At 46.9% G+C, this 13634-nt stretch overlaps 1 protein-coding gene across 5 annotated transcripts in view; it reads left to right on the top strand.

Moving 5' to 3' along the window:
* The window catches only part of RHBDD1 (rhomboid domain containing 1), a 683913-nt gene extending 670563 nt beyond the window's left edge, over positions 1-13350 (top strand). For all 5 annotated transcript variants that reach the window (XM_078071380.1, XM_078071381.1, XM_078071379.1 and 2 more), the window contains one exon: positions 9609-13350. In XM_078071380.1, the coding sequence (XP_077927506.1) occupies positions 9609-9703 (95 nt within the window). In that variant the 3' untranslated portion in view covers positions 9704-13350. The remainder of the gene's footprint in view (positions 1-9608) is intronic.
* Positions 13351-13634: the final 284 nt, after the last annotated feature.

The following is a 13634-nucleotide window of genomic DNA, read 5'->3' on the forward strand; positions in this document are numbered from 1 at the left end:
TAAGTGTCTGGGGTCATAGTCTAAGGAATTAAAAACATCTTCCAGGGAGGAACCATCGATGCTGGAGTTCTTTGCAGACTTCCAGAACTCACAGAATACTCCGTTTATAAGTCCTGGCCCTGCACACTCTGAACCACCGCATCAGGCACAGGCAGAAGGACCCAGAAGGCCCTTCTTGATCTCGCTTCCTTCCTCCTGATATTCTGCTGGGGTGGTACGAGGAGAAGGGGCAGAAGGAAAGAGGATCGGGGGCAGGTATAAGTGGGGGCTTGGGTGAAAATGTGGACCTGTAAGCAGAACCGCTTTGATTAGGTTTTAAAATAAATCGTTTCTAGTATCACTGCATCCAAGATTGCCTTATTACCACAGATTGTATCTGTTTATCTTTTCTAATTTGGAGTTGGGGTGAAACAAATCATTGCAGTAAAAAGCACTCTGGGATGCAAGACAGCAGGAGTAGATTCTGAGTTTAGAGCTGGTTAAAATATGTCTCCACATGCACGTCCGTACCCAGGTCTAACCCTCTGAGTGCCCCGTCAGCGCCCTCTGCTCTTGAAGAAGTCTGATGGGACCTAGAAGCTGCTAGATGCTGGCAAATAATCCCCGCGTTTCAGACCATCGAGACAATAAACAACTCCTTCATGTTCAGTGCAGCAGCTTCTGTAGAGCCCATCTGTTTCAAAATAACCCCGATTCTGCTTACGATGCGGAATGCTTTGTGGGCTGGAATTTGCCCTAGTTTTCGTCAGCCGACTCCGTGTCACAGGCCTCTGGGTCCACCTGCTGGCAAGTGTAAAAACGGGACCGAAACCGGGGTTGGAAGAGAAATCCAAGCTGTAGCTCCGTGGTTCCCCAGAGCTAGTGCAGGTCAGAATCACCTGGGAGCTCATTAGAAATACAGTGACCTGGGTTCCACGCCAAGCCGACGGAACTGGAAACTCTCAAACCAGCTGGTGCGGCGATTTGCACACTCACATCAGTATGAGAAAAGCACAGCAGTTCAGGGACCTGGAGCCCCGGGACAAAGCCCGCTGGAGGTCCCCATGCCTGTTCCTCCCATTTTATCCTGGTAACACTTGGTGGCGAGAGTCAATGCTTCATTCCCTCAGAACTCATCAAAAAAGTTTAAAAGTGGAGGAACCTGGCAAACACGACTGAACCAAGTGTGCTCAAGGTTACATACATGACGTGTGATTAGTCATGTTGATAGCGGGAACCCCGGATATGATCACGGAAAGGGTGCCTCACCTCTGTGGCCTTCTTCCTAAGACCCATAACCCCAGTCCAGACATGAGGAAAAACATCAGACAAACCAAACTGAGGGCCGTTCCTAAAGGCTTCCTGGCCGGTACTCCCCGAGATCGTCAAGGTCATAGGAAGCAAGAAAAGATGGGAGAAGCTTCCACAGACCAGAAGGGGCTAAGGGGACATGGCCAACTAAATGTGCCATTGGATCCTAGTACAGAGAAAGAAAATTCGTGGAAAAACTGGTAATACCCAGATGAAGTCTAGAATTCAGATAATAGTGATTGCACCCGTCCCTGGAAATGAGTCCTTAGTTTTGACAACCATACCATGGTGGTGTTAGATGTTAACATTAGTGGAATTGAATTGTCTGTATTATTTTTGTAACTTTTCTGCAAATCTAAAATTATTCCAAAATAAAAAGTTTACTAAAAGTTAAAATGTCAGAGCAGAGGGGCACTGAAATAGACCAGCTGAGTTGGAGGACATTGCCAAGGAGCACAGCATGGCCCACTGTGTGCTCAGCTGCCGGAGGTCACAGCCAGGCTGGCCACCGGGGGCAGGCCGGGTCCTCCAGCGTAGCGGCCCAGGCTGGGGACAACAGAGGAGGAGGCCGTGGCCCATGTGGCCCGTTGCACTCTCCCATCTTAGGCCAACCAGATGTCTCACTGGGAACCACACAAGTCTCGGAATCTCTGTGCAGAGGGTGAAATGTCTAGTCCAGCACCATCAAGGCACAGATGAGCGCAAAGCCTGGGGAGGAGAAGTGACTTGTCCAGGGTCCTGGCGGAGTCAGGATGTAAACCTACGTCTGGTGAGGTGTGCTTTTTTTCCACAGCACTTCTCAGTGATTAGATACACTTCTTACAACAGAATCCCTTGGGTGCTCATTAAAATGCAGCTTCCTAGGTTTCCTGCCAGCCCTTCCCCCACGGGTAAGCTTCTGCCCAAGAGATAAAAGGCCAGAGGGTCAGAGCTGACCCAGGGCTGAGGAGCCCGGAGACTGGTGCAGATAGCCATTTGGACCTGGGGAATCCTTCATGCCTCTGAGGGTTCCTGGAGTGGGGTCCAGCAGAGAGGCAGGCTGGGTGGGTGTGCTCAACAGCTGCCCTCATTCTGAAGACCAGTCAGCACAGGCCCTGAAGCTTCTGAGAGGACTGTAGAATTCTCATTTCCCGAAGAGTTGGCCTCTTTTTTTCTAGCATTGTCCACACTCGTGTATGTATGTGTTTGATCAGAACTCCTTCCTCCCTTGCAGATGGGAAGTTCTGCCTTCAGTTTCCTTTTTTCTGTTGTAAAGTGTGTTCTCAAATCTGTGTCTCAGGACGAGGCCCACGTTTGGTTTCTGTCATCCCAGGCAGACACATAGGGTCCCTCATATGTACCAGACAAGGAGAATACAGAAGTGAGAGCCAGCCTCTGTCCCCAGGGAGCACTGTGTCTGGTTTTCCAAGATTTGCGTGTGTTTGTCCAGCGAATATCCCTGGATGATTTTGAATTGAAAAAAAAAAAAAAAAAATTCAGTCCCAAAGTACATGGATATTCTCAGAGATAGTCAACCTCTTCAGTTCCCAAAATCAGCAGGTAGGATGGGTAAACTGAGACACCTCCAGATTGCTGACCAAACGGCATTTTGTTTTAGATCAAGGGAAATATGAAACATTCCAAAGCATCATTAAATGTATGTAAAAGGTGTTTGAAAACCATTTCTAGTGTCATGAAAACCCATCTTGCTCAAGTATGAAGGTGGCGATGGTATTTTCAAAGGATTTAAGACAGATTGATTTTAAAAAGAGGAAAGTCTTTTAGTATTAAAATTCACATTCATTCGTTAAAAAAAAAAAAAGCAATCCAAGTGTCTGTCGATAGATGAACGGATAAAGAAGAGGTGGTCTCATATACAATGGAGCGTTCCTCAGCCGTAAAGGAAAGGATGAGATCTTGCCATTTGCACCACATGGATGAACCTAGAGGGCATGATGCTCAGTGAAATAAGTCAGAGAAAAGCAAATGCCATATGATTTTACTTACATATGGAATCTGAAAAATAAATGAATAAACAAGCAAAAAGCAGAAACAGACCCATGAATACAGAGAACAAACTGATGGTTGCCGGAGGGGAGGGACGGGGAGGATGGGATGGGCAAAATGGGTAAATGGTTTTGGGAGATCCGAGCTTCCCGTTCTGGAAGGAACACATCATGGTGATAAAAGGCACAATGTAAGGAATATAGTCACCGGTATGCTAGCGTGGTGACAGATGGTTGCTTCACTGTGGTGAGCCTAGCATCATGCACAGCACTGTGGAATCGCTGTGTGGTGCACTTGAAACTGGTGTAACATTGCGCGTCAACTAGACTCCAGTTAGAAAGAAAAGCCTCGTGTTCCAGTGATTGCTGAGGACAGGTGGACACTCAGCCTCTCCTTCCTCCCGTGCTGTTCCTCCAGCATAGTGAGGGAGAAAGTGCACCAAGAACTATTTCTGCAAGAAGTTATAAACTGTTCTCTGTTAAAAAAAAAAATACTTGATAGGGAACTACCAAGGCTGCCCTTGAGCGCTGGGCCTGTTGCTAAAACTACATGCCTCATCAAAGGAGATCCTAATCCCAGATCCCTCCAATTACCCAAGAAAGGTTACTGCTGGCCGCGAGCCCTATCTACGGCAGAAGGCAAACTTCAGATCCTGCCTCCAAGTCATGATTAAAGCAATAGTATTGTTTAGGTTTACAGAGTCTGGTTTGGGATTAAGGAAGACAACTCATACACCTCAAATCTGGAGCAGAGTAGAAAGGGATCCATCTGGGTTTGAGTCTTGACTCAGCCACTTACTGCCTGACTATGGGTCCTTGGCAAGGTACTTGAAATCTTTAAGCCTCAGTTCCTCTGTCTGTAAATAGATGAGAAAGTTCTTACTTGGAGGGGTGAGTAGAATAAAAACCACATAGAGCAATATGGATCACAAACAAAACAAAATGAAGCCACTCACAAAGGTTGCATATTATATGAACCCATTTATGTGCAAAAATAGACAAAGGAATCCACACCGTTGGAAATCAGGATAGTGGGTATTGTTGAGTGTGGAGCCGTGACTAGAAGGGTACACATAGAGGTTTGTGAATGCTGGAAATGTTCTGTATTTTGATCTGGATATTGGTACCACATGTTGAGTTCATGAAAATTAATTAAGCTGTGCACTTGTTTAAAAGTAGAGAGACTAAGTAGGGTGAGCATGTAGCAATGGTCCAGCAGACATCCCTTGTCTCTGGAACTTTCTCTTTGTTCTAGAGGTCAGACCATACATTGTCTATACTGCAAGAAAACTGACACAGTAGACCCAATATTTTGGGTTACTTGAATTGCTAACTGGATAATACTCTATTTATTTTAAGTTCATTGTAGCCATAAAGATTTCCCAAATTAACTGACTTGAGATCAGAGAGAAAAGGACAACAGGTCACGTCGTAGCAACTGAGTGGGTCTCCGTTTCAAAGCTTCTCGTTTTGAGATTCCAGATACTATTTCAGAACAAAGAAATATCCCCACTGTGGCTGACTTGATTGGTTGAGGAGTAGAAATGGGATTATTTTCTCTCTCAGGTCACTTCTAAATGTTACCTTTCCTGTAAACTGTAACAAAGCTTCCGTTTGTATGGAGTTAGGAGGTTTTAGGTGAATTTCAAAGTCTTTTTAAAGAGATAGATGGATAGAGAGATGTTACAATTAGTGACTCAAAAGTAAAGTGGTCTTATGTCCTTAAATATCTCCCCTTTTCAAAGAATGTCTTGCCAAATTGTTGGACTTGGAATTTCTTCCAGCCTTTTTGGTCTTTGTCAGTCAATGACTTAGCAATCATCCTTTCAGAAGGCATTTTGGGAGCTTTGTAATTCATGGAATTCTAATAAAGTAACTTTCTTAAAAGAGAGAATGTGGGTCCCATGCTTCTGCCCTCATTTGACAGTAGAAATCCCTGAGAACACTGGTGATTTATTTAGAGGTTTCCTGGTTAAAAAAAAAAAGTGATTGCCTCTTTAGCTTCCTAATATAAGGGAATGATATGCTATCCTGTGACTCACATCAGTATGATTTCACTGAATGGTATAGAGTGCTCCTCAGATCATGGGCAAGGTCTGTGAATACCAGCAAATTAAACATCTCTATTTACAGGGCTGGCGGACAGGAGGCAAAATGGCTATCAACTCGTGGTGCTCTTTTTAGCAATTCTTATCTGGATGAAATTGCTTCTCCTCCCTTCGATGTAAAATGCAGAGGTTACTGCATTATACATAAGGGTAGAGAACTGAAAATTTTTCCATCAAGAACCACGAATCAATAAATCTTATGATCTCACTTCTGGTGCTATAATTGAGCTAAATCGTCTTAAAATGGGCACTGTTCCTGAGGTTCTTTGAAGCATGCTCACCGTTTCTTTGAGTAACACTGAGGACTGACCTCCATTTACAGGGACGCGGAGGCAAGGCTCATAAATACTAATATTCTGTACCAGGTTCACCGGAGCAGGGCTGTCTCAGCCAGGCCTGTAAATGTTCAGTGCATGCTTTAACTCGGCAGAGAGAAGGAGGTCTTGGCTGGGCCACCAGCTTTCCCAGTGACTGCAAGGCTCCTCCGTGTTACAAAAGCTGCTGTGAACGGGAGGCTATTCATCATTACCTTTTGTCGGTATCTGTTTCTTAGAAAGCAAATCTTCAGTAAGCAGCAACTCCACATTTTGTACGAAACCCTGCCAAATGGGCTTCAGACAGAATTGGGATCTGTCTTCTGAGCAGTCACTGTTTTTGTCATTTTATTTTGTATCTTCTACCAAGTTAGTTCACGATGCTAACGAGTAGACATCTGACACATGATTCATGATGATGTTAGAGATGAAAAATGATAACATCCAGCCCTCATCAGGCACTCACTGCATGCCTGGTACTCAGCTAAGCATTTCATGAGCAACATCTCTCTTCTTGCCTCTCAACAATCCAGGGAAGGAATTCCTCTTTAGTCCTTTTTTATAGATAGGGAAACTAAGACCAAATGAAGTAACCAGCTTGCTTCAGGATGTGCAGTTAAAAGTAGAGGGGTTGGGATTTAGTCCCAGGTGATCGGACCACACCGTGCTGGGAGGGACCCAGCAGTGACCTTGCTGCGCAGCCTCCCCTCACACATGAGCCCCCCCTTCCCCCCCCGCACAAGAAGCTGCAGAACAGAGACTTGCCTGGGCTCTACCGTCTGGTTCCAGGTAGGGCTGGAAGCATTGCCTGATGCCCTCCCAGCACCTTTCCCATGACGTCCCCGGGGAGCGGATTGCATCTCCTCCTACCACCCAGCAGAGGCCTGTCCACATCTTTTCCAAGTGCTTAATAAATGTAAGTACATATCAAAACCACTTCTAAGACCCTTTGAGAAATGCCTGCAGAGGATCCTGGAGGCTGCGGAGGGAAGTGATAGATCATGTGACACAACTGAAAACTATAGAAACAGAGAAGCGCATTTAAAAGTGAGTGAATAGCAGGGGATTGGAAGACAGAGCTTAGCTGAGACTTGAATGGGACAGCAGAGGCCTTGTCCCCAGGGTGGCACTGACCGAAAGTACCGACGTGACAAATGGTGTCATCGTTCATGACTGACATCAAATGTGTTACTGTCTCCAAAACAGCAAAGATTAATTTACACTTGAGAACTTTCCAAAAAAATTAAGCACTGGGATTAAGGACAGTGTAGTGTTCAGAGCCTGAAATGAAGCAAATAAGGCATTCTTCAGAGAGTGGGGTGGCTTTGATGATACCAGAAACACTGAGTTTGAAGGATTTTAAATACCCACAACATCAGGCCTGATTACAAATCAGGTGTTGTTGTTGTGTTACTGTTAGAACCAGGGCCCTCTGCTGGTCCCGGAAAGCCAGGAACTTAAGGGGACCCATGTGGGAACGTTGTAGTCATGTCTGTGATGACAGCAGAGTCCTGCCGAGTTGACAGCTTTCAGCTGGATCTTCTCTTTCCAGATCTCATGAGCTCTGCACATACCCGTCTAGGTTTGGGCAGGAGCGCACGGGATGGCAAAATGCCAGAGGTGATGACAATGATGTGGGGTCGTGGGGACAGTGGGTGGGAGCCCCAGGTGCAAGATTTGGCTGCCACTCGGGCCGGCTTCATGACCTTATGTGTGTCCCTAACGCTCTCTGTGCCTCTGCTCCCTCGTCTGTAAACTTGGGATCACAAAATTGGGAGTGCGAGCTGACTGACCTAGGGCACCTTAAAAGGGCTCTGTGAGCAAAAGAGTGATCATTGCTCCTTGATGTGATTATCGGCTTCAATACGTGGCACTTCCTTGGCTCAGCCCCATTCTCCCCAAATGCCCTGTGAGCGGGTCCGAAGTGCATGTGTGCGGGCTGCTCATTTTGAGAGCTGGACCCCAGGAGCCTTCACAGTCTGCAGCTCTAAGTCCCTCCCTCCATGGAAATGTTCATTCTCGGGCTTTCTCTTGCAACACCGTGATTCACTTTGGGAGTCTGAGTGCTCCTGCAGCTTCCACGGGCTTGTGCCCCGTAGCCCAGACTCAACATGCCACATCGAGCTTGCGTCCGGCTCTGCCCACAGCTCTCCCTCCCAACACAGGGCTCGATCTCACCACCCTGAGATCACAACCTGAGCCAAAATCAAGAGTTCAGATGCTTAAGCGATTGAGCCACCCAGGTGCCCCTTTCTGTAATTTCAAGGCATTTGCCTCTTTGTTAAAAGAGAAATTCCTTTTTAAATATAGACAGTCAAAACCGTATCCAGTTAAACTTCAGTCTTAATAGTATTCATAAACTCTTTATGGTTAAAGTCTTATAAGCCCGTTCTATGTTTGAATGTCATCTTTAATGAAGGTTGATGAATTGACATAGGTTACACTGTCCCAAAAACTCTTGGAGGAGAGTGTAGCCAGCAGGAGTGAGCATGGGGCCAGGCCTGCCCAGCTCACGTGTGGGTTCCTGGGCAGGAAAGGCTGCAGGGTTTCTGGGGGGTACTTCTCCCATGGTCTCAAAAAGAAAGGAGAACCAAACAAGGGTAAGTGTTAGGGAAGCAACAGAATGAAAGCAGGGTTACCTTTTGCCTGCCTTTTAAAAAATTTCTTGTCTTCTGACCTCTGAAGTTCCAGTGGTGGACTGAGCAGACTGATTTTTTTATCAATTTTTTCTTTTATCCATTGTAACTGACATACAACATCGTGTAAACGTAAGGCGTGTACGTGCTGGTTTAATACATTTGTACATTGCGGTATGATTACTACAGGGGTGTCAACCAGGACTTGTACATGTCACATACTTCCCAGCTCCTTTTTTGTGTTGAAAACAGTTGATTTAGTCTCCTAGCAACCTCGAAGTTTGTAATACCGTATTCTTGACTGTAATCACAGTGTTGTGCATTAGATCTCCAGATCTTATCTACGAGTTACAAGTTTGTGCCCTTAAACAGAAGCTCCCCAACACCTCCCCCCACAGCCCCGGGGAGCTGCCATTCCACTCTCTGCTTTCCCACGCTCGGTTTTTCCAGTTCCACGTGTAGGTGATGTCCTATGGTGTTTGTCTTCCTTTGGGAGAAGGCTGACTTAGTTTCCTGGGCTTTCTCTAACATTTTTTTCACCATAGTGTTTCTTAACAATCATCCTATCAAAACCTATGACCTGGGAACGTCTTTGAAAAGGCACTGCTCTTGGAGAATGAGCAGAAACCCTTTCCAGGAACGGTGTCCATGGTCCTTCATGTGATTTTCAGATGTTACGCCTGCATTTTTGTCTGCCTGCCCAGATATTGGTCATCACAGTAACAGGGCCGCCGCTCTGGGGCCCCTGGTACTCTGTGGTGCGTGTGTGCTTCAAGCAGACGTGATTCTGTCTGGCTGGGCTGGGCGTGGGGGGCTGCAGGAGGCCGCGGGGCAGAGGGAGGAAAAGGGAGGACCCGGGGCTGAGGAAGAGACACCAAACTGTATACTTGGTGGGGAAGTTAGAAACAGCAACGAGTTACTTCTGGGCATAAATAAATAAGCCCTGGGGACCTTGTAGACATTAGATGATGTCAATTACAAAGCATGATGGAAAAAAAAAATAAAAGTGGGGAGTTTTGTCAAGAATCTTCGAAATGAGTGGATTAGATTCGTAGACTGGACCACACCAAAAATATTTACTTGATGTTGAAATTGAGTATTGACAGCAGAGGTTGAAATATGTTTGTTATGTTTCTGCTTCGTGCTAAAATAAAGATGACACCCAAGCCATCAGTCTTTCTTCCCCCTTGAAATCCTCGGAAACAGTGCCCTGTAAATGCCAGAACGATGGATGAGCAGCGCTTGACGTTTTTCCCTCGTGCTTTCCCCCGACAGGAACCAGCCAGCCGAGCCCCCCGCCCTACGGGTTCCATCTCTCAGCAGAAGAAGAAATGAGAAGGCAGCGGCTGCGCAGATTTGACCACCAGTGAGGGGTCCAGTTGCGGGATTACTGCCCATGTGGTTCGTCCCCCGAGCCCTGACTCTGCACCGAAGCCGAGTGCAGCCTGCTCTGCCGTCGGCTTCGGCCCGCCGTCCCATGGCCCCCGTGGGTCTCTGCGCACGGCCACTTTGACTTGCCTTGAAACCAGCCCTCTGGGTGCAGCTCACAGCTGTCGGGGAGTGGCCCTTCTCCTGCCGCCCCCCCCCGTCCGCCCCACATGCAGAAGGGCGGTTCCACCTCGCAGGCACCAGCCTCCTCCACACGCCTCTCTCCTGCTGCTCACTCCGTGGTGCCCCTGCCTCGTTCAGTCCACGAAGACCGTGACTTTCACCAGCCTGGAAGATCAGCCCCCCCGACCCGCGCCGTGCCCGGCGCGCCCCGGCTCGACCTGGCAGGAAGTGAGAAGCCGTCCCTGGGCCTCCTGACACGCTGTCCTGGTGACCTCCCGGGAACACAAGGTGGCCACCGTAACAGGACGTTGTTGTGGTCACCCCTGCCCAGGCGCCCCGGCTCCTGCGCCCCTACGTCTGGGTGGCGCTCACCACGTCCTCTCTCCGTTCGTACGTGGCTCTGCCTTTATGGTTTGGCTGAAAAAGCTTGGGTAAGATCTCAGGTGGGGAGGCCACCCACACACTCCGTTAGAAGCCAGGTGGCACCGACATTTGGGGCTCGCACCAGCCCTTCTGGTGACAGGACGGGTTCCCAGAGCTGTGACCTGTGTTAGTGAAGCAGCCAGCAGGTGCGACGGGCAGAGGAAAGCAAACTCGTCTGGTGGGCTGGTCACTGAGAAATCCCTCCGGAGGAGGTATTTTTTCCTCATAAAAAGTGCCTTTTAAATGGCCACGGTAACAGCCACTTGTCCTGTCCAGGCCCAGGATCCCTGCAGCATCAGCCCACAGGCCGTCCAGGTCACTCCTGGTGCTTGGGTTCCATGAATAAAAAGACAAAGTCCGATATCTCTGCTGTCTTACTGTCACTGAGATACTTGTGTTTAAAGAGCGTTGGAAGCAGAAAAGGATCCTCCTATTTTCATTTATATTCCTAGCATTTATATCTAGTTTTCTGATAAAGTAATATATATGCCTTCTATATGCACAAAGCAAACACCTGAAGGAATTATGCCCGTACATTAACTAAAGTTACCTTTGGGGGTAGAGCACATAGGATTTTGCTTTCTGGTTTTTTACAGTTTTATATTGCAGTCTTTTTCAAATGTGTGTATTTGTATGTATGTGTATTGCGTTTGCCATCAGGAAAACTGATTTATGTAATAATAAAGCAAGAACTATATAATGCACTTAATAAGTACTATGTCGGCACTGAGAAGATTCACAATATAAAAACTACAAATAAATACATGTACAGTATTAAAATCAGCTGTATTCTCACCATTTATAGGTACCCAAGGTTAACATTTTGGGGGCACGACTTTCTCATCTTTGTACATGTTTGACGAAGTTGGAGCATACCAGCCATGCGCTTTCGTATCCACTTTCTCATCTGAATTGATCTGGGAGAGGCTCTGATACCTGGATCCAGATGAGCTAAGAAGACCCTCAGGTCCTGGGGGCCGTTCTGGCCTGGACAGGGATACCTGAGCTCCGAGGGTTCATTTATAATCGATGTGAAGCTACACGCAGCTTGTTTGTAATAATGAGTCGTGTCTGTGAGTCTGGTTGCCTTAAACATGTTAAAATGTTCAAGTTAAATGTCATTTCTCTCACTCCCAGACTCTCCGGATTTCTCTCCCAGTTCCCCCAATTCTTACACTGCCTTCTCTGATGTCTTGCCCTGTTACTATTTGTGCACAGCTACACAAAAGCGTGACTTCTGCCCGGGGAGCGTGGACTGCGAATGGCTCAGGGACAAGGACTGTGTCTTATCTTGCTGCACTGTCCCTCTCTCCCCTGCCACCAGGAGCCCTGGCTCCTGGGACGCACTCCCTGAATGTTTTCCCAAACTGTTCTTTTTATGACATTCAAGTCCAACCTCTGTATCTGGAAGTATTTTTCTTAACGGCTGTTGAGTCTGGTAGTAATAGCTCCTTGCTCCGTTCCTAAACAAATAGATGCAAAGACACTGGAATTGGATTTTGAATGGTATAAGTAATATAACATGCACACCTTTATTTATGGAGTGGAACATCACTCAACTTCAGAGATGTGGGAAAGGTCTTAGTTACAAATACAAACCAAATATCTCAGCGCAACAACGAAGATGTTCTGGAAATCATTATAATTACTTTGTTGCTGATAGACTGGCCTGTGACCAATGCTTATTATTTTCAGTGTCCATCTTATTTTTTTTTCCAGCGATAAGGAATCCCCACAGTTATGTCAACGAACTGGAATTGGGAGGAGGAAGACGAACAAAAGCAAGTGTATTAGACGAATTACCTCTAAGAGAGAATAAGCATTTCGGGCTCTTTTTAAAATCTGGTTGGTAGTGTGGTTAATAGCAATTTCCTGTCTTATTAAGCATCCAGTCGCCATACTTTGGTTCTGATCAGCCCCCTTAGGAGACCTCTCAATTCAGAATCTTTCTGAAGCTGAGGGAACGGTTACAGTGGCTTGTAATGACCTTGAGTGCACTGCCTGTGATTCCAAAGTCCTCCATTGCTAGTTCGGGCTCCTTCATTCCTTTGAGCCGTGTGCTGCCGAGGCACGGGCCTGCAGTGAGTGGCAGGGTTTGGTAGGAGCAGGGCCAGCCTACGTATCTGACACCCGTTCTGCCCCTGCGGGAGCGGGTATAGAAGAGATGAGACCCGCCACCCACAACAGCCCGTAAGACAGGGTGTGGCAGCCCTGGCCTCCTCGTTCCCAGGCTTTGTGTCTCTTGAGAGGTTCAGTATTCAGTAAAGAATTGTATTCAGTTGGTCATTTTTATCAAACCTTGTATATACAGCTCTTCCTTTCTCTTCCTATGAGGTATTGCAATCCTTTCCTGGTTTTTTGTTTTTTGTTTTTGTTTTTGCCCCATTCTTGCATCTTAGAACCACAGACTCTACTTAGAGGACCTTAACATGTCTCAATTCATTGCTCTACTCGATACTTAAAATACCTCTTCACTCAGCTCTACCAGCTCTGCTAGCTCATCTTCCAAAATTGACTCTTGTGCTGAGCACTCATCTCCATACCCTTTATTGTCTCTTTTGGCCAAAGCACGAAGATCAAACTCAACAGCCAAGCTTTAGACCTCATTCCCAGTTATCCGTAACAGAGTCTGCACTTCTGCTCACGGGTCTCCCCGTCTAAGGCATGGGCTTTCCTGACCCGTGACTTAACTGTGACGTGCTTTGACGTGGGACAGTCTCTTCCTCTCTCTCAGCCCATCCAGACCTCCCCATCCTGCCCCCAGATACCACAGCCCAGAATGATCTACTGCTCTTGTTGGCTGTTGGTCATAGTTTCCACAGCCTCTTGGAACTGCTAGGTATCCTGCAGTGAGAGAATTTTTCTCTCTAGATTGTAAGCGTCATGAGGGCAGGGACCATGGCCGTTTCTGTGTATCTCCTCACAGTACCTCGAGCAGTGCTCTGTCTGGAATTCAGAACCAATAAATGCCTGTGGATTGAAACAAACTCATTGATACCATCCCCAGTGGCACATATAAAAAGATACGCATGTTGCTAATTGATACTGTTGTGGTTTTTTGGTGTTTTCTTGAATCACATCAAGGAAGGAATAACTTGAAGGAGAGGATTTGCCCCTAGAAAGAATTTCAGGCTTTTCCCAGGCTTCATAGGATAGCTCGCTTACTGATCAGAAGGTGGGGAGGGACCACCACCCTCATGAGTCTGTCTGAAGACACACCCCACGTCATGGCACAACATTCAAGATCCCAGTACATCCAAAAAATGTCACTGAGGCCTCCGTGTGTATACCACCAAATCGGGTCATTATACTTTGCAGGAATGCTTT

The sequence above is a fragment of the Halichoerus grypus genome, chromosome 4, assembly GCF_964656455.1.
Source record: "Halichoerus grypus chromosome 4, mHalGry1.hap1.1, whole genome shotgun sequence".
In the NCBI taxonomy this organism is placed as follows: domain Eukaryota; kingdom Metazoa; phylum Chordata; class Mammalia; order Carnivora; family Phocidae; genus Halichoerus; species Halichoerus grypus.